Source organism: Argentina silus (genome assembly GCF_951799395.1).
Source record: "Argentina silus genome assembly, chromosome: 4".
Classification (NCBI taxonomy): Eukaryota; Metazoa; Chordata; class Actinopteri; order Argentiniformes; family Argentinidae; genus Argentina; species Argentina silus.
This window is the reverse complement of record NC_139658.1, coordinates 20,390,149-20,418,026: the sequence shown is the minus strand read 5'-3', so window position 1 is coordinate 20,418,026 and position 27,878 is coordinate 20,390,149. Positions and strand designations below refer to the sequence as shown.

At 50.3% G+C, this 27,878-nt stretch overlaps 2 protein-coding genes across 2 annotated transcripts in view; one reads left to right on the top strand and one right to left on the bottom strand.

Annotated features, from left to right (window-relative positions):
* Window positions 1-27,878, top strand: part of LOC310803416 (paxillin-like) — a 37,598-nt gene that overhangs the window by 5,924 nt on the left and 3,796 nt on the right. Inside the window, exons 2-10 of the mRNA XM_083668160.1 lie at window positions 12,737-12,945; window positions 13,114-13,208; window positions 13,334-13,473; window positions 13,753-13,954; window positions 14,181-14,328; window positions 22,061-22,213; window positions 26,154-26,327; window positions 27,227-27,308; window positions 27,679-27,827. Of these exons, the coding sequence (XP_083524286.1) occupies window positions 12,737-12,945; window positions 13,114-13,208; window positions 13,334-13,473; window positions 13,753-13,954; window positions 14,181-14,328; window positions 22,061-22,213; window positions 26,154-26,327; window positions 27,227-27,308; window positions 27,679-27,827 (1,352 nt within the window). The remainder of the gene's footprint in view (window positions 1-12,736; window positions 12,946-13,113; window positions 13,209-13,333; window positions 13,474-13,752; window positions 13,955-14,180; window positions 14,329-22,060; window positions 22,214-26,153; window positions 26,328-27,226; window positions 27,309-27,678; window positions 27,828-27,878) is intronic.
* On the bottom strand, window positions 22,820-26,134 carry LOC310802972 (uncharacterized protein; the record flags this gene model as incomplete). Its single annotated transcript, XM_083667608.1, has 4 exons — window positions 24,846-26,134; window positions 23,834-23,942; window positions 23,254-23,362; window positions 22,820-22,957 (listed from the first exon to the last, which is right to left on the bottom strand). Exons 1-4 carry the CDS (start codon window positions 24,916-24,918, stop codon window positions 22,820-22,822), a joined length of 429 nt encoding a protein of 142 aa, XP_083523734.1. The 5' UTR covers window positions 24,919-26,134.

Below are 27,878 nucleotides of genomic sequence, written 5' to 3'. Positions count from 1 at the left end.
CTGTGTCTGTCTGTCTGTGTGTGTGTGTGTCTGTGTGTGTGTGTGTGCGTTCCGTTCTGTCACACTATGGTATATGTGTTGTATAGCGTTCTCTCTCGGAATTCCCTCCACTGCTGTGAGATTCTCTGACCTCAGTGTGACGGTCACTGGGTCAGGGCTGGGCTGTGATTGACAGTGAATCCCTCCTCTGACCTTCTGACCTTCTGGGCTTGACCAGACCAGACCAGCACACTGCTGAAACTGACCCATCTGAAACAGTCCCACACAGAAACACTACTGCCACTACAACAACCTGAACCTACCAGCCTAAATACTGCCTAATTATCTGTGTTCCTAACACCTCCACACATGTTGGATGTTGGAGAGTTAATAATGACCAGTCGATGGATGTGTAACATGCGTGTTTCATTAAGCTGGCCTCTTCAAAGGCACAGCTGTTTTGGAACATGTTAAGGGGCGTGGTCAGTCCCTCAGAAGGCTGCAGCGTCATTGGTCAGAAAGCGCTCTGTCCTGTTGATGGAAACGGCACATTTCGGCCAGCACAACACAGTCCTTTGATTAGGTGTGTGTGTGTGTGTGTGTGTGTGTGTGTGTGTGTGTGTGTGTGTTTGTGTGTATAATCAGCCTGATCAGCTCGGGGAGTTGGCGTTATGACTAGACTAGTTAGGGGTTACGATTGCATCACTGCTGAGTGGGAGTGTGTTTTTACATAAACAAGTTTCCAGGCAAACTATAGCCCCCCCCCCATCCCCCTTCTCTTTCAACCCACTCCTCTCTTCTCCCCCTCCCCTTTCTTTTTCAACCCACTCTTCTCTTTTCCACCCCCCCCCCCCCCCCCCCCCCCCCAGCTCTGTAACAGCAGTGATTGTTGTCCAGCTGGGTGATTTGGCCCACAGGAATGTTGTCAGTGCGCTCCAGCCCTCCCCACCCCACCCCCACCCCCTCGTCTCACCCTCTCCTTCCCTCATTGTCCAAACGGAGCAGGACAAAGACTTGCCTGTCCCTGACACCCCCCACCCCCCTTTCGTCCCGGACCCCCACCCGTACCGACTGGCGAGGACAGAACAGAACCTCTCAGAACCCAGAGCCCAACAGCAGCCGCCACTCCGGGCCACGGGCCACTCCCCCTCAGATCAGATCAGATCAGCTCACTGAAACACTCAAAGCTCTCAGACACGGTTCATGACTCTGATGTCAAGCTGGGATAGGTGTCATTCCTATCCAAACACTGGTGCTCTTGGTTTGTAAACAACAGCTTTAGTTATCGTAGATGTCATGTAAACTTGAGAACACCGACCAGGCCTCGATGCACCATGTTGAACCCAGACCAGGCTTACATGCAGCATGTAGAACCCAGACCAGGCTTACATGCACCATGTAGAACCCAGACCAGGCTTACATGCAGCATGTTCTTGAGAACCCGGACCTGGCCTGTTCTTCATGTACTGTCCTGTGAGCTGTCGATGGACTTCACACCTCCGCAGGCTCAGCTTTCTATGTTCCTGTTGCTGTTTCCTGTGTTGTGAGCTGGGAGTTGCCTCAGGCAGAACAACACTCTCCGGTCATTTCCCATGAGTCAAACTGCAAACCTCGAAGCCGAGCACGGTCAGACGGGTAACTACCAGTGTAGTCTCCAATCTAACTACCAGTGTAGTCTCCATCTAACTACCAGTGTAGTCTCCATCTAACTACCAGTGTAGTCTCCATCTAACTACCAGTGTAGTCTCCATCTAACTACCAGTGTAGTCCCCATCTAACTACCAGTGTAGTCCCCATCTAACTACCAGTGTAGTCTCCATCTAACTACCAGTGTAGTCTCCATCTAACTACCAGTGTAGTCCCCATCTAACTACCAGTGTAGTCTCCATCTAACTACCAGTGTAGTCCCCATCTAACTACCAGTGTAGTCCCCATCTAACTACCAGTGTAGTCTCCAATCTAACTACCAGTGTAGTCTCCAATCTCTATCAGATGATGTGGACATCTGTGATATAGTACAGTCGTTAGAATGGTGTGTGAGTCAGTATGTACTGTATGTGGTGGTTTCTACCACTGGGAGGGAGGGAGGGAGGGAGGGAGGGGGAGACTGTCTTCAGAGTCTTCCGCTGGTCTGACTTAGGTCTACATTGGTAACGGCTGTGCTGTTTCATATCATATCTCACTGAATAATATGACATTTAAAAACCTCACATCTAAAATACCATTCAACACCCCTCTCTCTCTCTATCTATCTGCCTCTCCCCCCCCCCCCCCCCCCCCCCACTCTTTGGCTGGTAGTGAGAAATGTGGTGAGCCAACATAGTCCCACAACTCACTGTCAGGAAGTGTTTTGACTGCTAACAAGGTAGAGAGTGGAACTGAGAACCTAGTGGAGAGAGGAGAGGAGCAATTTGAGGGTAGGAGAGCGAGAGTGGGACACACACACACACACACACACACACACACATCCCCCTATCCCGCCATGCAGCATCAGGTTTTCTCTCCATCTCTGTTCATCTCTGTTCAACAGTCCAGTCAGCTGATGCTCCACCCCGGGTGTTCCTCCTGATGCATTATTAATGTGTGTATATGTCCCGCCAGGGTCTGGGTTGGGGATGTTAATTGCTCATGCTCCCCAGATCACCGGATAATTGGCTGAATTCACGTCACGAACCCAGCAGAGGAGAGTTTAATGGTCTGTTTTTACTGGTTTCTGGAGTGCGTGCGTGTGTGAGAGAGAGCTTGGAATTCCTGCTCACACACACACACACACACACACACACACACACACCCTGTGTGTACATGAGTGCTTACTTGTTTTTATTTGTTTGTTTGCCATGTAAAGTCATAACTAATGATTTGAGTAGCCATGCATACTGTGCTACAGAGATTAGTTGCATTGTTTCTCTACAGAAACACCTCTCTCTAACTACGCTGACACAACTCCTCTATGACACAACCTCCCTCTGACTACACACATCCTCTGCTCCTCAAATGATCTGTGTGGTCTGTGTTGTTGTTTCCATGTGGAGCCTGATTGGTCACCTGATTGGTCCCACTATGTTAGCTGTGTAGCTAAGCTCTGTCTATCTGACCAGTGAGCGTACTGTATGTTAGTGGCCTGTGTGTTAGTGTCTTACTCTGCTGTGTTTACAGTGACAGTCCTATCCTATCTCCAGTCCTGGGTAGAGAACTGCTCCGTGCTGTCTGGGTGGTCTGACCACAGCAGGTCAATCTCCCCAGCACACCCTACACCGCTGATGGTCACCCTGGTGTAAATATAGACTGAACACAGTCAACATCGCCTCTGGAGTGTCTATGTGTGTGTGCGTGCCTGTGTGCCAGTGTGTGTGTGTGCCAGTGTGTGTGTGTGCCAGGGTGTGCATGCCTGTGTGTGCGTGCCTGTGTGTGTGTGTGTGTGTGTGTGTGTGTAGCCCACAGTAGAGGGTAGATTCAGGGCACCTGTGAGTGTTGCAGCTGGAACCACTGATGCACATAATCATAACAGGCAAGAGCCTTCTGTTGCCTCACACTGACCTAGAGGTGTGTGTGTGTGTGTGTGTGTGTGTGTGTGTGTGTGTGTGTGTGTGTGTGTGTGTGTGTGTGTGTGTCTGTCCCCGGTGTGCACATCTGTGTGTGTGTAGCTCATGTCATATTGAAGAGCCACTCTAGTGAGGGTAAACATGTCAGTCTTTAGTCAACCTGGTCTCGTGTTGCAGCTCCAGGCTTTGAAGAGGCTGCCTCAGCGTTCAGACAGGACAAGGTTCCTCATGCCTATTAGTGATGCTCTGTAACGCACGGTGCCCTGACTCCCTGCTTCTCAACACAGGAAATCTAACTCGAGGTCCGTTTGCGCAACACAGACATTCCCGTAAATCTTGTATTGACGTTAATGGGAAATGTGGATGATAAATCAACTCACGCCCGCCGATCTCGAGGTTAGGAGCTCATCCTTATATGATGAGGCCCCACAGCCAGCCTGTAGAGCTGTCTCTGTAGCCTGTAGAGCTGTCTCTGTAGCCCGTAGAGCTGTCTCTGTAGCCCGTAGAGCTGTCTCTATAGCCTGTAGAGCTGTCTCTGTAGCCCATAGAGCTGTCTCTGTAGCCCATAGAGCTGTCTCTGTAGTCTGTAGAGCTGTCTCTATAGCCTGTAGAGCTGTCTCTGTAGCCCATAGAGCTGTTTCTGTAGCCCGTAGAGCTGTCTCTGTAGCCTGTAGAGCTGTCTCTGTAGCCCATAGAGCTGTCTCTATAGCCCATAGAGCTGTCTCTATAGCCCGTAGAGCTGTCTCTGTAGCCCATAGAGCTGTCTCTATAGCCTGTAGAGCTGTCTCTGTAGCCCATAGAGCTGTTTCTGTAGCCCGTAGAGCTGTCTCTGTAGCCCATAGAGCTGTCTCTATAGCCCATAGAGCTGTCTCTATAGCCCGTAGAGCTGTCTCTGTAGCCCATAGAGCTGTCTCTATAGCCCGTAGAGCTGTCTCTGTAGCCCATAGAGCTGTCTCTGTAGCCTGTAGAGCTGTCTCTGTAGCCCATAGAGCTGTCTCTGTAGCCCATAGAGCTGTCTCTATAGCCCGTAGAGCTGTCTCTGTAGCCCATAGAGCTGTCTCTGTAGCCTGTAGAGCTGTCTCTGTAGCCCATAGAGCTGTCTCTGTAGCCCATAGAGCTGTCTCTGTAGCCCATAGAGCTGTCTCTATAGCCCATAGAGCTGTCTCTGTAGCCTGTAGAGCTGTCTCTGTAGTCCGTAGAGCTGTCTCTATAGCCCATAGAGCTGTCTCTGTAGCCTGTAGAGCTGTCTCTGTAGTCTGTAGAGCTGTCTCTATAGCCTGTAGAGCTGTCTCTGTAGCCTGTAGAGCTGTCTCTGTAGTCTGTAGAGCTGTCTCTGTAGCCTGTAGAGCTGTCTCTGTAGCCTGTAGAGCTGTCTCTATAGCCCATAGAGCTGTCTCTATAGCCCGTAGAGCTGTCTCTGTAGCCTGTAGAGCTGTCTCTATAGCCCGTAGAGCTGTCTCTGTAGTCTGTAGAGCTGTCTCTGTAGCCCATAGAGCTGTCTCTATAGCCTGTAGAGCTGTCTCTGTAGTCTGTAGAGCTGTCTCTGTAGCCCGTAGAGCTGTCTCTGTAGCCCATAGAGCTGTCTCTGTAGCCCGTAGAGCTGTCTCTGTAGCCCATAGAGCTGTCTCTGTAGCCCGTAGAGCTGTTTCTATAGCCTGTAGAGCTGTCTCTATAGCCCGTAGAGCTGTCTCTGTAGCCCATAGAGCTGTCTCTGTAGCCCATAGAGCTGTGTCTGTAGCCCATAGAGCTGTCTCTGTAGTCTGTAGAGCTGTCTCTGTAGCCCATAGAGCTGTCTCTGTAGCCCATAGAGCTGTCTCTATAGCCCGTAGAGCTGTCTCTGTAGCCCATAGAGCTGTCTCTATAGCCTGTAGAGCTGTGTCTGTAGCCCGTAGAGCTGTCTCTGTAGCCTGTAGAGCTGTGTCTGTAGCCCATAGAGCTGTCTCTGTAGCCCATAGAGCTGTCTCTGTAGCCTGTAGAGCTGTCTCTGTAGCCTGTAGAGCTGTTTCTATAGCCTGTAGAGCTGTCTCTGTAGCCCGTAGAGCTGTCTCTGTAGCCTGTAGAGCTGTCTCTGTAGCCCATAGAGCTGTCTCTGTGGATCATGATTTAGCCTCTCAGTCTTTCATGTCTTCGACAGTTCTCACATCTCTCTGTCTTCCTCTCTCTTTGTCTATTTATCTCTCTACCCTATCTCTCTTTTTTTCTGTAACCCTCTCTCTCTCCCTGTTTCTCCCCCTCTCCCCATCTGCCCCTCTATCTCTCTCTCTCTCATATCTCATATCTGAGAAGGCAGGCGATGGCATGTCAGGAATTCCCAGCTCACCTAGCTGCCCATCAGATAAGGAGATGAAGGGAGGAAGGGAAGGAAAGGAGGAAAGGAGAGATGGAAAGGGAGGAAGACATTAAAAGATAGCAGGGGAGGAAGAGAGTGGAGACATACAGTGGATGTACAGATAAAGAAATGAATGTAAAACGTAAACCATGGCGGATATCTCTATTTCTCTCTCTCTCTTTCCTTCCCTCCACCCCCTCCCTGGGGTGATTGCATCTACCCTGGTTATGAATGTGTTTCCTGTTCATATTTGACTGTGAGTAATGACATTTAAAAACCTCACATCTAATGCCCATTCTACACAACACCCTGGAGACCTCTCTCTCTCTCTCTCTCTCTCTCTCTCTCTCTCTCTCTCTCTCTCTCTCTCTCTCTCTACCACTCTCTCCCACTCCCTAGTGCTCTCTTTTTTTGATAACTCAATATCGCCCCCTTCAGTCTAAAATAGACACCGACAGAGACAGTATCTAAATGCAGCAGCAGAACGGTCAAGAAACACTCAACACACATTATGATCGACATTATGAATTATACATCTACACTCACCAAACACTTTATTAGGAACACTATACTAATACTGAGATACTAGAGAACTCTACTGTGACCTCCTCCCATACAGCCAAGAACCTTGGGGTGATCCTTGACAACCACTTATCCTGTGTGGCAAACATCACAGCGACAGCACACTCCTGTAGATTCTTCCTCTACAACATCAGAAGGATACGTCCATTCCTCACCAGAGAAGCAGCACAACTTTTGGTCCAAACACTTGTGATCTCTCGCCTTGACTACTGCAACGCACTCCTGGCCGGTCTCCCCGCCTCCACCATCAGGCCGTAGATTGAAGACCCATCTCTTCAGGCTACATCTTAACGGTCCCTCCTAAAGACCTCTTCACCCCCACTACCCCTCTGTACAAGTTTCTCTCCTGTTAATAAAAAAATAAAATAATAATCCTTCTTCTAGCATTGTGACTGCCTATGGCCCCTGGTCTGAGCACTGATTACTTTATCTCATGATGACTGATGGATAGATGATTCACTTACTTAAATGTATTTGTTGTAAGTCGCTTTGGATAAAGGTGTCTGCTAAATGCCAAAAATGTAAATGTAAATGTAATACTGGGTAGGGCCTCCCTTTACCATCAAAACAGCCTCAATTCTTCATGGCATTGATTCCACAAGATGTTTGAAACATTCCTTCGAGATTCTGGTCCATGATGACATGATTGCATCATGCAATTCCTTGCATGATGCAGGTGCACTTTCAAGCTGTGAATCTCCCGTTCTACCACATCTCAAAGGTGTTCTATTGGATTCAGATCCGGTGACTGGGAAGGCCAGTGAAGGACACTGAACTCATTGTCATTGAAACCAGTTTGAGACGACTTTTGCTTTGTGACATAGTGCGTTATTATGCTGGAAGTAGCCATAAAGTGCTCGGTGAGTGTATATTATAAATCCATATAGCTGCTAGCATCTATTATTCATGGTGAATGCCTGTTCATGCTGTAGTAAACGGATGGTTTGAAGTTCTGGTGAGTAACTGACCTGCTTCAGGGTAGCAAGGCTGCTGTGTTGCGTTAGGTTAGGTTGTGTGTTGGGTTAGGTTGTGTGTTAGGTTAGGTTGTGTGTTGGGTTGGGTTAGGTTGTGTGTTGGGTTAGGTTAAGTTGTGTGTTGGGTTAGGTTAGGTTGTGTGTTAGGTAAGGGTAGGTTGTGTGTTAGGTTAGGCTGTGTGTTGGATTAGGTTAAGTTGTGTGTTGGGTTAGGTTAGGTTGTGTGTTGTGTTGGGTTAGGTTGTGTGTTGTGTTGGGTTAGCGTGACACGGTTAGGTTAAGCTGTGTGTTGGGTTAGGTTGTGTGTTAGGTAAGGGTAGGTTGGGTTAGAGTGACAGGGTTAGGTTAGGTTGTGTGTGAAGGTTGTGTGTTAGTGTTAGTGTAGGTTGTGTGTTTGGTGAGGTGAGGTCAGAGAGACTCTGTCCATGGTGTTAGGGTTAGGGTTAGGGTTGCTGTACTGGTGCAGGGTGATGGTGGCATAGGGACTCTTCTCTCCTCTCATGTTCAGTTATCCTCCAGGCCCTTCTGAGGACACCGTCGCCCCAGGCAGGAGCCTCTCTCAGGAGAGGAGGAGTGATGGTGAAAGGGATGGAGAGGTGGAGGGGGGCGGGGAGGGGGGGGGGGGGGGGTGAAGACATTGTGAAGGACCACTTCTGAATGGAGAGAGTGTGTTAACAAACTGCTGACAGGAGATTTCTTGAGACTGTGAGTCTTGATGTCTCTGCCTCTGCAGTGTCAGCTTGGAAAATCTAATATTGTGTGTGTGTGTGTGTGTGCGTGTGTGTGTGTGTGTGCATGCGCGTGCATGCGCGTAAATGGACAGTATGTGTGGTGCTCTGGACAGGAAGCAGTGTGACGCTGACAGGATATCCTTTTAGGATATCTCCTCTACGTTTTCATAATCTCTCCATCCTCTCTGTCTCTTGAAGCACAGCTCCTTATCTTCCTACCCACCTCCTTTTTCACCCCCTCCTTTCTTTCTCCCTCTCTCCCCCTATATCTCTCCTATATCCCCCCTGCTTATACTGTTCATACTGCATTCTGTTTATTCTGCTTATAATGTTACTGCTAATACATATACTGCTACACTGCACTACTTATACTTATACTGCACTACTTATACTGCACTACCTGTATATATTGTTCACACTGCACTTTTCTGCTTTTTTGCACTTCTTTTTAGACGCTAACTGCATTTCGCTGTCTCTGTACTTGTACTCTGCACAATGACAATAAAGTTGAATCTAATCTAATCTAATCTATATATGTAGGCCTATACCATATAACCTGTTACTATAAACTACTGTACAAAGAAGCCCATATTACCTCCAACCTCATCTATCTGGTTATTCTGTAGCAGCAAGAAGAAACCTCTAGAAGCTGTTCATGGCACCTGATCCTGCAGCTTGGTGGTGTCAGGGGCCTCACGCAAGCACTTAAAGCTCTGGGGCCAGGGGCGGGTTGGGGGGTCCGATGCTAGATTTAGGGCTTTATGGTTCTTATTTTAGCTGGGGGGGGCTGTGAATGTCTCCTCTCTCCCCAGCAGTCTCACATAGCTACCTTCTTCTTGTGGAGGGCTGATATGAATTCTCTCTCTCTCTCTCTCTCTCTCTCTCTCTCTAAGAACACTTGAATGTTGGTCCTTCTGATGGTATTACACACGTTCCGTATATCCACATATGAACATTCTGTTCCTAATGCCCTGGGGAGCTTCTCCCTCGGTACATCAGCAACGAAAGACGATCATTGGTTTAGAATCCTGCAGTGAGAATGTTCAATGAAGATGCTCCGTTTGATGGTATTCCATGTCTAGAAATAGAATTCCTTCCATTCTAGCCTAGATATTCCTGTGGAAGAGAGGTTCTTTCTCTCCGACAGAGTCAGCAGTTTCTCAGCTGAAGAGGATTTAGAATGCTTGAGTTAGAACCCTATCTCCTAGCTGCAGGCCCCGTTTCTGTACTCAGATTTATAATCTGTTTAATTTACCCTGCAGTGCCTCTTCCGGCCACAGGGGGCCGTCTCAGACAGGGGGGCAGGGCCCCTGGGTGAATGGTTGGCTAGGATACTGTATGTGTTACAGCATGTTCCTTCAGCGCCTTCAGCAAGGAGACTGACACACCTTGTAGAGGCCTTTGCACGCTTGTGACACACGTTGCGGTGTGTGTGTGTGTGTGGGGGGGGGGGGGGGGTGGGGGCGGAGTGTGTGCCCCTGTGTGTGGGCGGCTAACATAATGTTTAAAGGTTCAGTGTGTAACATTAAATCTTTCTAAAAGCTTCCTAATGGTTGTAATGACTTTGTTTAATTGGTTGCGATCAGGGAATGAGATCCCTTTTATTTAATTTATAAACGCTGTTTTGGTCCGGAAAAAGCACTTTCTAAAATGGAGTGTCTTACCCGACACTCGGTTTGTCTACAAACATGCTGCAACTGCCAGGGCTGTTCAAAGGGACTCAGCGATTTTCACCTTTCTGTCTCTGGTGGCTGCCTCTTCAAATCATACACACATGCAGAAACACTAATGTCTAATGTCCAACACTGCAAGTCCATTTCAGGGGGTTATATCATTATTAGGGAGGATGTTGTTGTTTCGAACATCGAACTGAATTTCTCTGTGGTAGCCAGAGGTGGCAGATTTCCAACAAACAGCATCATATCTTCATGTATTCATATCTTCATGTATTCCTACTGCTGTGAGGACTACAGAGTCACTACCTATCTCCCGCCGTAGATTGAAGACCAATCTCTTCAGGCTACATCTTAACTGTCTCCCCTAAAGACCTCTTCGTCCTCCTTCACTTACTTAGACAAATGTATTTGTTGTAAGTCGCTTTGGATAAAGGCGTCCGCTAAATGCCATTAAATGTAAATGTAAAATGTAAAGGTATTTAGTCTAATTTACTTGAGCTGTGAAGTAAATTCATTCTGACCACTGCGGTTTGGTTGTGACATGAGTGGAAACTTCCCTTTTTTGTCTGTGGTTTGAATCGTCAAAAGGCTTATGATAAGGCTCTCCAGCTCGTCCAGCAGACTCTCCACACTGGGACGGACGTCCTCGATGCCCCTGGCCCCCCCAACCATGCTGCGCTTGGGCTTCTCCATGGTGGGCTTATGAGTAAAGGTTTTGCAACCTGATGTGGTATGAACCCAATAAAACCTCTTTTCATTTTGGTGTCTTTTTCACCTCCCTCTATGAAGCCTGATGTTGGGTTCATAATTTCTTTATTGCCTTTCCCTCTGGGTGTGTGTTATCTCTGAGAGAGGGAAAGGTGTGTGTGTCCGTGTCCGTGTCCATTAACAGGCCTCTGTGGCGTCTCGCCCCAGAGCCAGGGGATTGGGTGATAGGATACTGTACCACACTGGGTCACAGCCAATAGAATCTGGTCATATTACTTCTCAGGTTCTCTGGTAGACCAATGGGAGAGTAGAGTGAAGACACACATGATAGTTTTGATCTGGGTCAAATGCCTTCAAATTACTAAAGAAGTACAGACAGACAGACAGACAGACAGACGGGAGAGAGAGAGACAGACAGGGGGGAGAGAGAGAGAGAGAGAGGGAGGGAGGGGTTGACTACTCCTTTACGAGGGCTGCTCCTCCACCACTCCCTCCCTGTGGGCACGGCTCTCTGATAAGGGCCTTTCTCTACCCCTTCATTCTCTCTCTCTCTCTCTGTCACAACCTGTTCTTCTCTGTGTGGCAGCGTGCCTCTCATCTGACCCTCCACAGCAGCAGCAGTCTACTGAGTGAGTACTGACTCCTACCCCCTGCCTCTGCTCTCAGACACCTAACACTCAAACTGGCACAGCAAGGGTGGGGGGTTGGGAGGGGGGGGGGAATCTACCTCTTAATCTGTCATTGCCCTCCAGCAGCTGGGGGGTTAGTGAAGACTGGAGGGTTCTGTCTGGCGGAGAAGAGGCTGTTTGGGTCGCTTTAGTCCTTCTTCTCTTCCTCCTCTTCTTCTCCCTCCTCTTCCTCTGTCTTCGTCTCTCTCCTCCCAGGGTGTGTAGGTAGGTGGTGTTGTGTGTCTACCCTCTCAGGTGTGTCTTCTTCTCCTGTCGTAGTTGTGACCTCATAGGGTTCTTCTTCTTCTTCTTCTCTCTCTGCTCTGTCCTCGTAGAGCTCTGTGTTCACTCTTCTTAACTGTGATTGGTTCAGAAGTACGTCACCAGGTTGTAATTGTGATGGTGATAGTAACAGTGTTGTTGACTTGAGGACTGTGCGTGTGCAGCTCACCGTGTGTTGACCGGTTGGGCTTGTGTACGTTGTTGAGACGTTTGATACTGTGTGTCTCTGGACCCTGTCTGCCAGGCGCTCTGGGCTACATTGTCACAACCATCAACATGACTTCCTTATAGCTGCTAGTCTCTGTAATGATTAAACTATGTACTCTGCTCTGCTCCAGTATGACTAGGCTGTGTTATGTTCAGATAGAAACATTGAATATGTCAGTTTGTTTCCTATGCTAGTGTTGGTAGAGACGGGGAGAAGACATTACTTTAGGAAGGTAGAGAGTTTCTAAACACACATACTTCCACTACGCACTGTTGTGAAACCCTCTGAGTAGGAAACTGGGTGGCGGCCGGCAGCAGAGTGATCGAGAGTCAACACTTGTCAGAGGTTGGAGCTGTCTTTAGGTTGGCTGGAGAGTGACTTCACACGCTCTGGTCTTGGCAGGGCCGAGGGTAGAGCTGTGTGTGTGTGTGTGTGTGTGTGTGTGTGTGTGTGTGTGTGTGTGTGTGTGTGTGTGTGTGTGTGTGTGTGTGTGTGTGTGTGTGTGTGTGTGTGTGTGCGTGTGTGTTTGTGTGTGTGTGTGTTTGTGCATGTGCGTGTGTGTACGTACGTGTGTGTGTGTGAGAGAGAATGAGTAACCAGAGGAGTGGTGATGACAGTCTGTATGATTCAGAGATGTGGATTAGAACCTAACTCTGCTGCTGATTGTGTCTGAATGCTGCTCTGAGGTGTGTGTGTGTGTGTGTGTGTGTGTGTGTGTGTGTGTGTGTGTGTGTGTGTGTGTGTGTGTGTGTGTGTGTGTGTGTGTGTGTGTGTGTGTGTGTGTGAGTGAATAGGCCTACTCAGAGCTGTGTGGTTTGACACGTTGGGAAGAGTCTGAACCCCTTAGGCTGTGAATACTGATGACGATGATTTATGAAGTCTCCTAGTTCAATTCAAGGGATCAACCAGCGTGTCCAAGCCTGTTGTCTAGCCCAGCTGGAGGAGGCCAGTGGGATCAACACCTGTTGCATGGAGCCTTTCATGTAGTCTCTCTGTGTCTGGTTTTAACCTCAGTCCCTCTACTCTCCTCCTCCTCTCCTCTCCTCTCCTCCTCCAGATGCCTTGTTAGCGGACCTGGAGTCCACCACCTCCCACATCTCCAAACGGCCCGTGTTCCTTCAGGACGAGACTCCGTACTCCTTCCCCACGGGAGGATACGCCCACCAGGAAGTGTCAGCCCCGCCCCCGGTACCGCCCCCTCCCTCGGCTGAGGCGCTGAACGGGACGGTGCTGGACCCCCTTGAGTCACACCGCTCCTCCTCACAGGTACACACACACACACACACACACAGATATTAGTCACATACATAGAGTAGTGTCATAGACTCACACACACCTTTTCAACAGTCAACATTTCTCTCAAGAGTACTCTCACACACTGTACTATGGATGAACCTCAAAACACCACAGTTCTCTAACCCCCCCCTCCCTCAGTCCTACAGCTCTGCCCAGAGAAGCCCCTGGTCCAGGGACAGCAGCAGCCCCACCTTGGCCCCGCCCCTCCAGAGCGAAGAGGACCACGTATACAGGTACGTCACTGAGCCATGTCAAGTGAATAACAAACCACCTGTTTAACCAAACCTTGCTTTATTCTTTCTTCCCCTTCATACACTCGTTTACCAAGCAGTTCTCCGTTCTCTCCATCCCCCTGCAGTTTCCCCAACAAGCAGAAGAGTGCGGAGGCTTCGGCCGCAGCCATGAGCTCCTCCCTGGGCAGCAACCTGTCAGAGCTGGACCGCCTTCTGCTGGAGCTCAACTCTGTTCAGCACAACTCCCCTTCCTTTCCTACGGAGGGTAAGATGGAGGGAGGGAGGGAGGGAGAGAGAGAGGGAGGCTGGGAGACTATGGGAGAGAGAGGGAGGGAAGGAGCAAGGGAGGCAGGCAGGGGGGATGGAAAGATCTCTCCAGGAGTTTTAGCATAATCATATTTCCAATTTTGCCTAATGTTGATCCACTTAGACCACTGACAGACAGCTGCATTGATGATGTATGTTGCTGTGTGCGCTGTGATTGGTCATCTGTGGAAGGTCGTCTGTGATAGGTCACCTGTACCCTCCTCTTCCTGTGTTGTAGAGGAGTCAGCTCCGCCCCTGCCCTCCAGTAGCACCACCCACTATGTCCAGGAGAACGGCGTCTCGGCCGGGGGCAAGGTGCCCCCGCCCACCATGGAGAAGCCCAAGCGCAGCATGGTTGGGGGGGCCAGGGGCATCGAGGACGTCCGCCCCAGTGTGGAGAGTCTGCTGGATGAGCTGGAGAGCTCTGTGCCCTCCCCTACGTAAGGACCACAGATGGTTTAACCCAATACGGAATAATACATTTTGTGTACTTCCAAACTGGATATTACTCTAAGGGAAATGGAATCGACCAAGAAGGGTTTTCTTGATTTGTGCTGCTGTAGGAACAAAAAACAAAACTTAAAAGTAATTTTAAAAAAATAAAGTAAACTGTCATGATGTTGATGGACCTGATGTTTTACTGTGTGTTCTCGTCTGTCTCGGTAGCCCCTCCCCCTTAGTGGTGTCAGAGGAGTTGATTGACGGACAGGAGGAAACGCCCTCCCAGCAGCAGGCGAGAATCTCCGCCTCCTCGGCCACCAGGGAGCTGGACGAACTCATGGCCTCCCTCTCGGACTTCAAGGTCCAGAGCAACGTGAGTGGAGGAGGGAGGGAGGGAGGGAGAGAGATGAGAGAGAGAGGGATAGCGAGAGAGATGAGAGAGAGATGGATAGAGAGAGAGAGAGATGGATAGAGAGAGAGATGGATAGAGAGAGAGATGGATGGATAGAGAGGGAGATGGATAGAGAGGGATGGATAGAGAGAGAGATGGATGGATAGAGAGGGAGATGGATAGAGAGGGATGGGTGCGGTGTTTCCTGGTGGGGGTTTCCCTGGCAGCGTTGCCGTCGCTCTGCCAGTGGTCGGTCTCTCTCCTGGGTGTTAATATCCCTGTCATCAATCATCATGTTCTCCAAGAGACAACACTGTATCACCAGACTACCACATCCACAATGTAGATAGAGAGATAGATAGAGAGAGAGATTCTCCTGAAGTCCTGCACACACATTTTAATGTAGCCCATGAACAGCTGTCTCCCCAACCCTAGAAGGAGTCACCCCAACCCTTGTTTCTCCTTTCTGTGGGATTCTACGGCCGTTGTCATTGGCTGAGAGCAGGAGGGATATCTCATGATGTCGGCCTGTTCAGTGTAGTGGTTAGTGGTTGGTTTGATGTGTGAGTTATCTGAACACTTTGTCACCGTCAAATTCTCTGAAACATTAACACCATCATATTTACTGTAACTTCATCACTGTCATATTCACTGTAACTTCATCCCTGTCATATTCACTGTAACTTCATCACTGTCATATTCACTGTAACTTCATCCCTGTCATATTCACTGTAACTTCATCCCTGTCATATTCACTGTAACTTCATCCCTGTCATATTCACTGTAACTTCGTCACTATGATGACAAAGCCACATTGAGGAAGTGGTCATGGTTGTCATGGTGATGCGTGTCTGCCGTGGTGGCAGTTCCCCTTTTCTACTGCTCTCCTCATTTTCAACCGCTTCATTTTCATCCCTCTTTTCTCTCTGTCTCTCTCTCTCTCCCTGTCGTCTGTATCATTGTGTGTCTGTATTCCTCTGTTCTGTCCATCTCTGGTGTTGCTGCCTGTCTGTCAGTCTGGCTCTCAGTGTTCTGTCAGTATGGAGCCCCCCCTGGCAGACCCCCCCCTGGTGGCAGACCCCCCTGTGGCAGCAGACTCCCCCAGAGGAAACCCCCCTTCTGTGGCTGTTACCCCTGCAGCCCCCGCCCCCCTCCTGGAGCCCCCCCTGCCCTTCTGTGACTCCTCCCCCTCCTGCACCCCCGTTTCTCTAGAGCTCCACATAGATGAGGAAGCCAGCCTCTCCCCCCCGTCCTCCTCCAGCCCCGCCCCCTCCTCCTCCACCATGGTGATAAGCTCCTCCCAGAGCCTGCAGGTGTCCCAGACCCGGCTCTTCCCCCCGGGTAGAGAGACGGACCCTGTCACCATCACTACTCTGACCTCCCACCTGGAGTCTCTGACTGAGGTCTCCACCACCACCGGCCCGGCTCTGACCGGCTCTGACCCAAACACCCCCAGCCCAGTTACGGTTGCCAAGACCCCCAGCCCGATTACGGTTACCAAGACCCCCAGCCCAGTTCCAGTTGCTAAGACTCCCAGCCCGGTTACAGTTGCTAGGAGCCCCAGCCCGATTACGGTCGCTAAGAGCCCTACTCCAATTACTGTTGCTAAGAGCGCCAGCCCGGCTACGGTTGCTAAGAGCCCCAGCCCTGTTAGGGTTGCTAAAATTCCCAGCCCGGTTATGGTTGCTAAGGGCCCGAGCCCTGTTCTATCCTCCCCACCGGAGAAGCAGCCAGCTGGACCGACAACCCGCCCACACCTCCCCACCACCATCAATCTGCCTTGTAGAGAGCCCCTCCTGGAGGACGCCCTGGACCAGCTCCTGGCCCTCAGCTTCACCACGCCAGAGCCTGGGGCCAGGGAGAGGGAGAGGGAGAGCTACAGCCTGGACCGGGGACCTGTGTCCTACAGCCTGGAGAGGGGCTACGCTGGGCCAGGAGAGGAGGAGAGGACCTGGGAGGACGAGGAGGGGATCTACCCTGGACAGAGCACACCCCGGGAGGGCACCTACACCCCCCTGACGGAGGCCAGCTGGATGGACGAGTCCTTGACCCCCTCCTCCTGCCCCGGGACCCCCGACCCCACGTTGGACCTCCCCCTGCTACAGCCCTCGGCCGTGGAGAGGCTCTCGGCCTCTGGACAAGTACGCCCCTGCCCCCCCGCCCCCCTGGGCTGCTCTCCCAGAATAAGCTCCAGAGCTGGATGCCTCTCAGGCGTCATATGGTGGTTCTGTTATCAGGCCAAGGCTTAGAGGCCAGATCCTCCCCACCTCCCCACCCTGTGTCATACACTCAAATCTGGAACACACACACACACACACACACACACACACACGTTCATTATCAATCAGATCCATTACAGCTCCTGGTGGCCTCGGCTCTTTTATTAGACGATGGCTCATTCAATACTGTTGGTCAGTGGTGCCTATGATTGAAGAGGGAGAGCAGCTCTCATGAACACACACACACACACACACACACACACACACACCTTGACCCCTGTAGAGACCTGAAGACACGCACGGCATCTTGTCACACAGACAGTTACTCTTCCCTCTGCTTGAGGTGTGAAGCATGCATGGATTGTGTATTGTCAGCGTTGTGGGGAACGTGGGTGATTGTGAACGTCCCTGGGGTTGTGAAGAGGGTAGAGTGTTCTGGTTAAGGTTGAAGGCTTGGCTGTACTGTAGGGTGTATGTAGAGTGTGCACGCCTGTACTCGCTGCTGGGACTGTGTTTGACTGTGCTGCTTACCGGAGCTGTGTGAGTCATGCTGTGTGAGTCAGGGCTGGGCTTGTCCTCTTACGCAAGCAAGCAGCGATGCAAATGCAAAAAGCTTTGCACACATATACACACACAGATAAACACACACATACACACACACACACAGAGATACACACAAACACAGATACACACACACACACACAGATAAAACACACACACACACACACAGATAAACGCAAACACAGATAAACACAGATAAACACAAACAGATAAACACACACACACACACACACACACACACACACACACATCTACACACTCTGCAGCAGTCTGTATATGCTGGAGGGTTTTCTCTTCACAGCTGGTCCTCTTAAGACACCACCTCACCAAGGAGGAACTAGCTGTGGTTGTGCAAACAATGAATCTTACTTTGGGTGTTTAGTCAACACACACACACACACACACACACACACACACACACACACACACACACACCATATGTTTGAATTTTTGTCAGCTTTCGTAGCGCATGAGCAAAAGATGTGTTGGTTTGTTTTGCACATGGAGTGTCCAGTATGTGTGTGATGATGAGCAGAATGGATGTGTGGTTGTCAGTCAGCTGGCATGGCGGGACTCTGCAGCCTGGCTGCTGTGGATCTGACCGGCCTGGTACTGGACTGGTACTGGACTGGTACTGAGCAGAGAGTGGAGTCCACTGGAATGCTGCTATATGACTATATGGACCGGACTGGGACTGGTTCTGTTGCTGTGCCTGGGTCTGTTGCTGTGCCTGTGTTGGGCCTGTGTTGCTGTGACTGGGCCTGTCGCCTGTGGATTTTGGACTGGTTCTGAAGGACTCTGCACTGCACTGCAACCCTGACATGCGCTCCAGGGGTGTGGCCTCCGCCTCCTTACCTCCTCCCCCTCCCCCCCCCTCCCCCCTAGCTCAAGTCAGTGATCCGTCGGACCAAGGAGACGACCAACGTGCACCCGATGTACCGCGACGTGGCGTTGCGGAGGAAGCTGGGCCTCGGACCGCTCATCTTCAACAAGAGCTCCTCCCAGGACCGCCTCATCGAGGAGCTGCAAGGCAAGCTGGGTATCGGCCGCACGGAGCGCCGGCGCAAACAGCCGCCAGACGATTGGCTGACGGAGGGCGTGATCGTCATGTCCAACCCGCAGCGCACGCGCGAGGAGGGCGTGGCCTCGCCCACGGTGGATAAGGTAGAGAGACGGGGGAGGAGGAGGAGGAGGAGCTACTGTTCCCTCACCTCATTGGACCACCGAGCGTTCTCAACCCACGGATGGTTCGGTTCTAGAGACACAGACGTGATCTGTCAGGAACTGGAGTTTAGTCTGTTGATGGTCCTTATTTGAGATGTTTAGAGGAGGGTGGTACTGTTCTGTCTCTGACTTTTGGACTGTGATGATCGATGAATAGTTTCTATCTTTGTAATCTCTTTATTTGAATCGTTATTTATTTCACTGGCGTAAGCTGAGGACCTGTAGAGCGGATCTCCTGGGTTTTGATCTGACTTCTTCTTTCCTCCTGCCCTCTCTCTCTCTCTCTCTTTTCTCTCCCTCTCTCCCTTCAGATCATCATTCCTTATGACTCACCTGTTCCTCAGAGAAAAGTCCTCCCCCCTCCAATGTCACCCCCTGCGCCCAAAAAACCTCCCCCCATCAAGCAGACACCCCCTCCCCTTCCCCTTCCCCCTCCCCCTCCTCCACCCCCCTCGCCCCCTCCCAAGGACCCCACCCCCCCTCCCCCACCTCCACCCCCTCCCAAGCAGCCCAGCCCACCTCCACCCCCCTCGACCCCTCCCAAGGAGCCCACCCCCCCTCCTCCGCGCTCTCCGACCCCCCCACCTGTGGAGCCAGAGCCCACCCCTCCCCAGACTCCTCCCCCCCGAGAGCCTACCCCTCCTCCGCGAGAGCCTACCCCTCCCCCACGAGAGCCTACCCCTCCCCCACGAGAGCCTACCCCTCCCCCACGAGAGCCTACCCCTCCCCCGCGGGTGCCCACCCCTCCCCCAGTGCAGGTGGCCCCTCCCTCCCCCAGCCCCCCTCCCAAGCCCGTCACCCCCCCTCCCCCTCCTCCTCCTCCCAAGGTGTTTGTGTCTGTGGGCTGCCAGACTGAATACGACCCCATCTTCCCTCCAATGCAGGCATGGATCACCTCTCTCCATCTCTCCTCCATCTCTCTCTCTCTACCTCCTCCTCATCTGCTTCTCTCACTATCACACAGTCACCCCCCTCTCTCTCTCTCTCTCTCTCTCTCTCTCTCTCTCCCTCTCTCTCTCTCTACCTCCTCCTCATCTGCTTCTCTCACTATCACACAGTCACCCCTCTCTTTCTCTCTCTCTCTCTCTCTCTCTCTCTCTCTGTGTGTTTGTGTGTTTGTCTCTGTCCTCTTCACTGTCAATGCGTCTAAGTATCATGATCAGTCTTTGTGTCGTCACTCAGCTTGTTTTGTCACAACTGAGTGTGTGTGTGTGTGTGTGTGTGTGTGTGTGTGTGTGTGTGTGTATTTGTGCGTGTTTGTATCAGAGGATATGCATGGGAGGGTTGTGATCCTGCTGCTCTTTAGTGTGCGCGTGTGCGTGTGTGTGACTCCTCCTGTAGAGATTACGAGGCTGACATTATGAGGTTGACATTCAGACCGGCGACTGTCCTGCTTTTAGAGACTGACGTCTACCAACGTCTGGCGCCACGTGTGTTTCTAGAGGGGGTCGGAGGGGGGTTGGGGGGGGGGGGGCTAGGGGGGGCAACGTGGCACCCTACCCCCGTGTCATAGCCACACTGTCCTGCCATGTGCTGTGGTGTATGAGGGGCTCGTAACGCCATGGTAACCTGACGAGGTACATGACAGTAAAGCTACCATGTAGACGACTTCCCTCAGCAGGCCTAAATGCAGTATGACTAACACTAACCTGCACACACACACACACACACACACACACACACACACACACACTCAACTGATCTCTCTCTCTCCTCTCTCTTTCTGTCTTTCCCCCTCTCGTTCTGTGCGTGCGTGTGTGTGTGCGTGTGTATCAGAGGATATGCGCCCCACAGAGCTGCTATTTCTTCCCCTCTATGGAATGTGACTGGGTCACAAAGCTCAAATGACCACACCATTCCAGACGAGGAGTGACCCCCCCTGTCTCACATGGACCAAAACACACACACACACACACACACACACACACACACACACAGGCTCACACACACACAGGCTCACACATATACATACACACACACACCCAGTATGAGGGTGTCTTAGTATCAGGGCTGAGTGGTACATGAGTGTTCCTGTGTGCTACATGTCTTTATCTGGGCTGTTACTGTGAACATGTCCTCTAGCCTGAGGGAGGAGGAGAGGGAGGGAGGGAGGGAGGGAGGGAGGGGGAGAGGCCTGTCAGCTTGTAAGAGATGTCTGAGGCAGCCCTGGGGAATGTGGGGGGAGGGAGGGAGGGAGAGAGGGAGGGAGGAGGGGGGGGGGGGTCCTGTCAGCCTGTACACTGAGAGATGTCTAAGGAGGTCCTGGGGGAGCTGGGGGGAGGAGGGAGAGGGAGGGGGAGAGGCGTACCACCAGGGGTAATTACTGCTGTGTCTATAAAGGCCCATTCAGAAGTAATCAGAGAGTCTCATTCAAGTCCCTCTGATTAACTCAACATGAAACAAATCATAAAAAACACGCTTGCACAAATTAGGAAGGAAGCGCCAATTCATTTTAGTTCTCAGGAACACAAAGAAAGCCTTTGAACTTCTGTAAAGTGACAGTTGAACTGTCCTCAGACGGAGAGAGCTGATTGGTGTAAGGACAGTCAGGTGACCAGACTGACAGTTCTAGAGAAGATTGCAGCCCCAGCGATAGTCAGGATTTCTCACCAAGGAAAACTTCTACAAGTCATTTTTATTTGATTATGGTTATCTCAGCTAGTCGGCAAATACTTTCTCTGCATATTCACAATATGTACAGCATCATGTAGGACAAATTGCAGTGTGTTTATACACTCGCCGAGCACTTTATAAGGAACACTATACTAATACTGGGTAGGGCCTCCCTTTATTAGGAACACTATACTAATATTGGGTAGGGCCTCCCTTTGCTCTCAAAACAGCCTCAATTCTTTGTGGCATTGATTCCACAAGATGTTGAAAACATTCCTTTGAGATTCTGGTCAATGATGACATGATTGCATCACGCAATTCCTGCAGATTTTTCAGGTGCACTTTCAAGCTGTGAATCTCCCATTCTACCACATGCCAAAGGTGTTATATTGGATTCAGATCCGTGTGGCCATGAACAATCGATGATTGATTGGTATTAAGGGGCCCAAAGTGTGCCAAGAAAACACTTCCCACACCATTACACCACCTCCACCATGAGAAGGTGTACAGGAGTTCCTAATAAAGTGCTCAGAGAGTGTATTTCTATATATGATATGTTCTAGTTGGATGAATGCTCACAGTTGAGGCTGTGTGTATGAACTGTATTTGGCTCAGTGGGGACACTCAGTGGAGATAGGAAATGGAGGACAGGCACACGTGCTTGATACCATTTGTCATTCCATTCCATGCATTACAATGAGCCCGTCCTCCGATTTCTACCTCCACCAGCCTCCTCTGATGTGGCTGTATGTTCTAGTTGTGAATGAATCATCATGGTTGAAGCTGTGTGTGTGCATGTGGCTGTATGTTCTAGTTGAGGCTGTGTGTGTGCGTGTGTGTGTTTGTGTGTGTTTGTGTGTGTTTGTGTGTGTTTGTATGTGTTTGTGTGTGTGTGGGTGGCTCTATGTTCTAGTTGAAGGTGTGTGTGTGTGTGTGTGTGTGTGTGTGTGTGTGTGTGTGTGTGTGTGTGTGTGTGTGTGTGTGTGTGTGTGGCTGTATGTTATTGTTCCTATCGTCTTGTAAAGTGTTCTCGTCTTCATTGGACACCCCTGGATCCATAAAGGTTAGATAACATGTCTCTCTCCCCCCCGACCCAGATCCAGGCTCAGGTCTCCCCCACCGGACCCCCCAAGCAGGGCAACAAGCTGGACAACATGCTGGGGAGTCTCCAGTCTGACCTTAACCGCCTGGGGGTGCAGACGGTGGCCAAGGGTGTGTGTGGAGCCTGCAAGAAACCCATCGTTGGACAGGTGAGCTCACACACACACACACACACACACACACACACACACACACAAGCTCTCTCTCACACACACACACGCAAACACACACACACACACACACACACACACACACATACACAAGCTCTCTCTCACACACACACACACACACACACGCAAACGCACACACACACACAAGCTCTCTCACACACACACACACACACGCACACGCACACGCACACGCACACACACACGCACAGACACAGGGCATGCAAACCGGCATACAGGCATTCATTTAGGCCCACATAACATTCACTCATCCTCAGCTTATTACATCAACTTCCCTGAGGTATACAGAATAGATGTATAGAATAGAACACAGTGGTGTTTCCTCTCCCCTGATTGGTTATCTCTCTGCTGCACGTTGATGATTGGCAGCTGGTCACAGCCTCGGAATGTGTGAATGGTTTGGTGAAGAGATCAGCCCACATTGCATTTATCTTTTGTTTCCTTAGTTTTATTAAGTTGAAGCATCGCACAGATGAAGTTAACATGTCGTAACATTGTAACTGACACTGTAGTTCAACTTCACCCTAGCAACAGTGCATTGTTGACGTGGCTCCATCCTGCCAACAGCTAGGGACATGACAGTCTCATCATACGGTTGACTGCCCAGATGCAGTTGTCCGACACCACATTGTAGGGGTTTGGTCCTCCTGCCCTCACGAAATCACTCACCGTCAGACATCCGTTTAAATGATTGGTTGTACGGACCTATACGGATCGCAATAAAGGAAAAGAACAACATGTCACTTCTTAAGACATGATATAAACAGAAAAAAAATAACCGTTTGGAGATTTGACCCATATTATTTTGGCACGGGGGGGGGGGGGAAGATGGTTTGATTGTCTGGTTGCATAGGTGTGAATTGCAGAATTTGAATGTTTTACATTTCAAACATATTTAAAGGTTGGAGCAGCACAGCCTCAATGGTGGAATCAACCAGCCAATATTGGGCCATTAAGTGGCGACTTGAATGTTTTGTGTTTCTATTTGTTTGAATACTTGCCGTCCAGCCAGAGCGCATGTTCCCTGCGTTAACCACAACGGTGTCAGAGCTGATCCCGTAGTCAGGTCCTTTATGGACCAACCACTTGGTCCCGTCAACCAGCGTCAGTCTGGGGACAAAATAACCACTTTACAGCAGTTCACCAGTGGAGGCTGGTGGAGGTAAAAATCGGAGGACGGGCACATTGTAATGCATGGAACGGAATGAGGAATGATGTTTGATAACATTCCTCATTCCATTCCATGCATTACAATGAGCCCGTCCTCCGATTTCTACCTCCACCAGCCTCCACTGCAGTTCACATACGACTACACTAAACTGTCTGGTACAACAATACAACTACAGTAAGATTAAGATGAATCACTTTATTTTAAATTTTCACAAGTTAACTAATATTTTATCTCTTTGCATACCACACACACACCCACACACACACACTGGAATTTAAACAAGTCTCATCTCGATTTAGTTTGAATCACAAATCAAAGTCTTCCGCGAGAAAGGGTGATCAAAACAGCCAAGTCTACAGACATTAAGTTGCCAGTTGCTTGGCTTGGTCTGTAATGGTGAGGAGGCTCACCTGACCCCCCAGTGGACCGGTCTCCTCATCTTCTCAGCTGTCATCACTCCCTTGTTGTAAAGCTCTCTCAGCTCTGAGGAGCTCAGGTCAGGATGATGGACCGTACTACCTGCATACAGGTACAACATCAACCATGGCCAGCAGCACAGATGCAGTAGGTCTAGACCAGGTGAGGCTGGTGGAGGTAGAAATCAGAGGACAAGGCTCATTGTAATGCATGGAACGGAATGGAATGAGGGATGGTATCAGACACGTACTGTGTGAACTGAGCACGTACGTGTTTGATACCATTCCTCATTCCATTCCATGCATTACAATGAGCCCGTCCTCTGATTTCTACCTCCACTGGCCTCCCCTGGCCTAGACACTACCGTACACAGGACAGGAGTAGACCTTGAGTAAGACAACACTTTACGTAAGAGCAGGAAGACAGAGGGGAGCTTATTGGCGTAAAGCCCACATAATCACAAGGTTCCTGGTTCGATTCCGACCCTCGTCACATCTTGCATGTCATCCCTCCTCTTTCTCACCCATCCTTCCTGTCAATCTCTACTGTCTCTGTCCTTCCTGTTAATCCCTACTGTCTCTGTCCTTCCTGTCAATCTCTACTGTCTCTATCCTTCCTGTTAATCCCTACTGTCTCTGTCCTTCCTGTCAATCTCTACTGTCTCTGTCCTTCCTGTCAATCTCTACTGTCTCTGTCCTTCCTGTCAATCTCTACTGTCTCTGTCCTTCCTGTCAATCTCTACTGTCTCTGTCCTTCCTGTCAATCTCTACTGTCTCTGTCCTTCCTGTCAATCTCTACTGTCTCTGTCCTTCCTGTCAATCCCTACTGTCTCTGTCCTTCCTGTCAATCTCTACTGTCTCTGTCCTTCCTGTCAATCTCTACTGTCTCTGTCCTTCCTGTCAATCTCTACTGTCTCTATCCCAATAAAGCAGAAATGTCCTCAAAGCATATTTAAAAAAGAAAAAAAAAGAAAAAAGAAAAGTGGAAGACATAGAGGTGACCTACCGCTGAAGGAGGAGCTCGAGGCCACAGTGACAGCCAGAAGAGACAGCACCAACGCGGTTCTGAAGGAGAACATGGTAGAGATGGATGGACTTGAACGTAGCTGGTGGATGGCGACCGTAGCTAATAGGTGGCTAATGTTAACCCTTCTGCAGTGAGGTGGAGTCGGCCATTTATAGAACCCAGACTGGGTGGCTCCTCCTCGGCTGTTGGCAGCACAGATGGATGGTCAGTGCCAGGTACTTACCGGACTGACCAGACCAGGAACACGGTTGCAAAGTCCGGGGTTGCCCTATTCAACACATGGGACATTCTCCCCAAGGACAGAGTGATTATCCCTGGAAATGCCACTGTTTGGTCTGGCAAAATTAGGTCAGCAGGCAGACAGACAGGTGGATGGACACACAGACATACAGACGGGCAGACAGGCATACAGACGGACAGATAGACAGAACCCTGTGTCCATATAAGACCTGCCAACTAGAACCATGTTGTGATGACTCAGTGTTAATGTTTACTCTGTGTTGCCTGTCTGACACAACGCTGGACTTTCCCAGGCTGGACTTTCCAAGGCTGGACTTTACTCAGGGGTTAACATACAAGTTAGGGTTAGGGATCCATTATACAACTGTTGAGTTAGTTTAAGTCTGACTTTAGCCATGGTAAAGAGCTTTAGAGTAGCTTCCCTGGGTATGGCGGGAGCTGGGAGGAAACCTGCGCCGGGCAGGATGGTGATGTATTGGTGAAACTTTACACTACGGTTTCTAAAGGCTGGAATGCCGTTTTGATTGAACAGCAGCCTCGTAACACAGACATTCATACATGCACACAAGTCACATTCACTCTTACTAAGGTCCTTCAAGGACACTAATGATGTTGTGGCTGCTGAGTGTTTGTGTCCTCCCTGGAGAGCCTCTGTGGTGCATGTTGACGACTGGCGGTCACAGCCTCAAAATGTGTCGCGATTACTGTTTGTCCTGATCTGATTGGTTAACACGCCCTGTTGTCCGGGGCAACCTACACCGCCTGCATAGTTGACATTCTTCCATCAAATTAATTTAGAACACAGAGGTCTTCATTACTCACTGAACTTGGAATCCTAAATAGATGAACCAATCAATTAGGCATATGCATGTATAGTAGGTTTTGTGTGTGCGTGTTCATGCATTTGAGTGTGCGTGCGTGCGTGTATGTGTGTATGTCTCTCTGCCTGTGTGTGTGTGTGTGTGTGTGTGTGTGTGTGTGTGTGTGTGGGGTGTGTGTGTGTGTGTGTGTGTGTGACCCTAACCTTTGTGCTCCCTCTGTGCCCAGGTGGTGACTGCCATGGGTCGTACATGGCACCCAGAGCACTTTGTCTGCACCCACTGCCAGGATGAGATAGGGTCCAAAAACTTCTTTGAGCGTGACGGACTCCCCTACTGCGAGAAGGACTACCACAACCTGTTCTCTCCGCGCTGCCACTACTGCAATGGACCTATACTGGATGTTAGTAACACACACACACACACACACACACTGCACCACTCATTTCCTGTCATCACTGCATCTGTCTCCCTCTCGTGTGTGTGTGTGTGTGTTCCCCTCTCTCACTCCTCACATCATCACTCACTCATATTCCTGTGGTGAGACACACACACACACACACACACACACACACACACACACACACACACACACAGCACACACACACACACACACATTAGCGGGAGGGAGGGTAGAAGAGAGAGACTGGACTTTAGCCTTGGGATAGGCTGGATGAGTCACCATGGAGACAGGCGTTTTGATTGGTCAGTCTGTGTGGTGTCTACATACTGTATATCACTCCCTTGTTCTCTCTTTCTCTCTCTCTCTCTCTCTCTCCCACCTCCCTTGCTCTCTCTCACTCTTCCCCCTCTCCATCTCTCTCTCTCTCTCTCTCTCTCTCTTTTGGAGAGAACACAACATGTTGTCTATTGCAGATATTAAACCACACCACAGATTGTGCATCATATGAGAGAGGTTTGGTCGTTGGAACAATGGGTGTTTGTGAGAAGCGCCAGTGAAGCCCACCGCCCAGTCGTAGTCTCAGTCTTTGTCCTAGTCTGCTCCATGTTTACAGCTGAAGCAGCTCCTCTCAGCTCTGTGTGGAAAACATGAGCTAACACTCCTAGCATTCCTGCCCCCTCCCTGCTCTACTCTACTCTACACACAGCCCCTCTACAGCAGTGCTGCCCCCTGCTGGTAGAACCACATACAGCAGAACTATGACGGTGATGCCAGTGTAGGGGTCTTGGCAACTCCGAACCGGGGGGGGGGCTGCTGCTGTGTGTGCAGGCTTTGGTTCCAGCTCGACACTGACACACTTGAGTCAATTCATTAATACTGTTGTTGTTGTTGTGTTGTAGAAAGTGGTGACGGCTCTGGACCGGACCTGGCATCCTGAACACTTCTTCTGTGCCCAGTGTGGCGCGTTCTTCGGACCTGAGGGTAGGACCCATACACCCCTCTCTCTCGATCAACCTGTCTCTCTCTCTTTCTCTCTCTATGCCTCTCTCTCTCTCTCTCTCTCGATGTCTTTGTCTCACCAATCTGTCCCTTGAATCTCTCTCTTGCTCACTTAACTATCATTTATCTCATCCTGTCTTTTCTTCATTCCAAAATGTGATTTTATTACCTTGTTATTGCTGATTTAGTCCAGACCCGTTGTTGAATCAAAAACATTCCACAACCAAAAAAGATCTAAGATTGTCTGGGCTGCTGCCAGTAGCCTCTGAGGCAGTAGGCCGGTGTTGTCCTCTGTTCTGTGGTGGTGTTTGGGTGAGCTAGAGTCAGTGTGTTCCTCTGCTGCCCCCTACAGGCTTCCATGAGAAGGACGGGAAGGCGTACTGCAGGAAGGACTACTTTGACATGTTTGCCCCTAAGTGTGGCGGCTGTGCCCGCGCCATCCTGGAGAACTACATCTCTGCCCTCAACTCCCTCTGGCACCCCGAGTGCTTCGTCTGCAGGGTGAGTGTGTGTGTGTGTGTGTGTGTGTGTGTGTGTGTGTGTGTGTGTGTG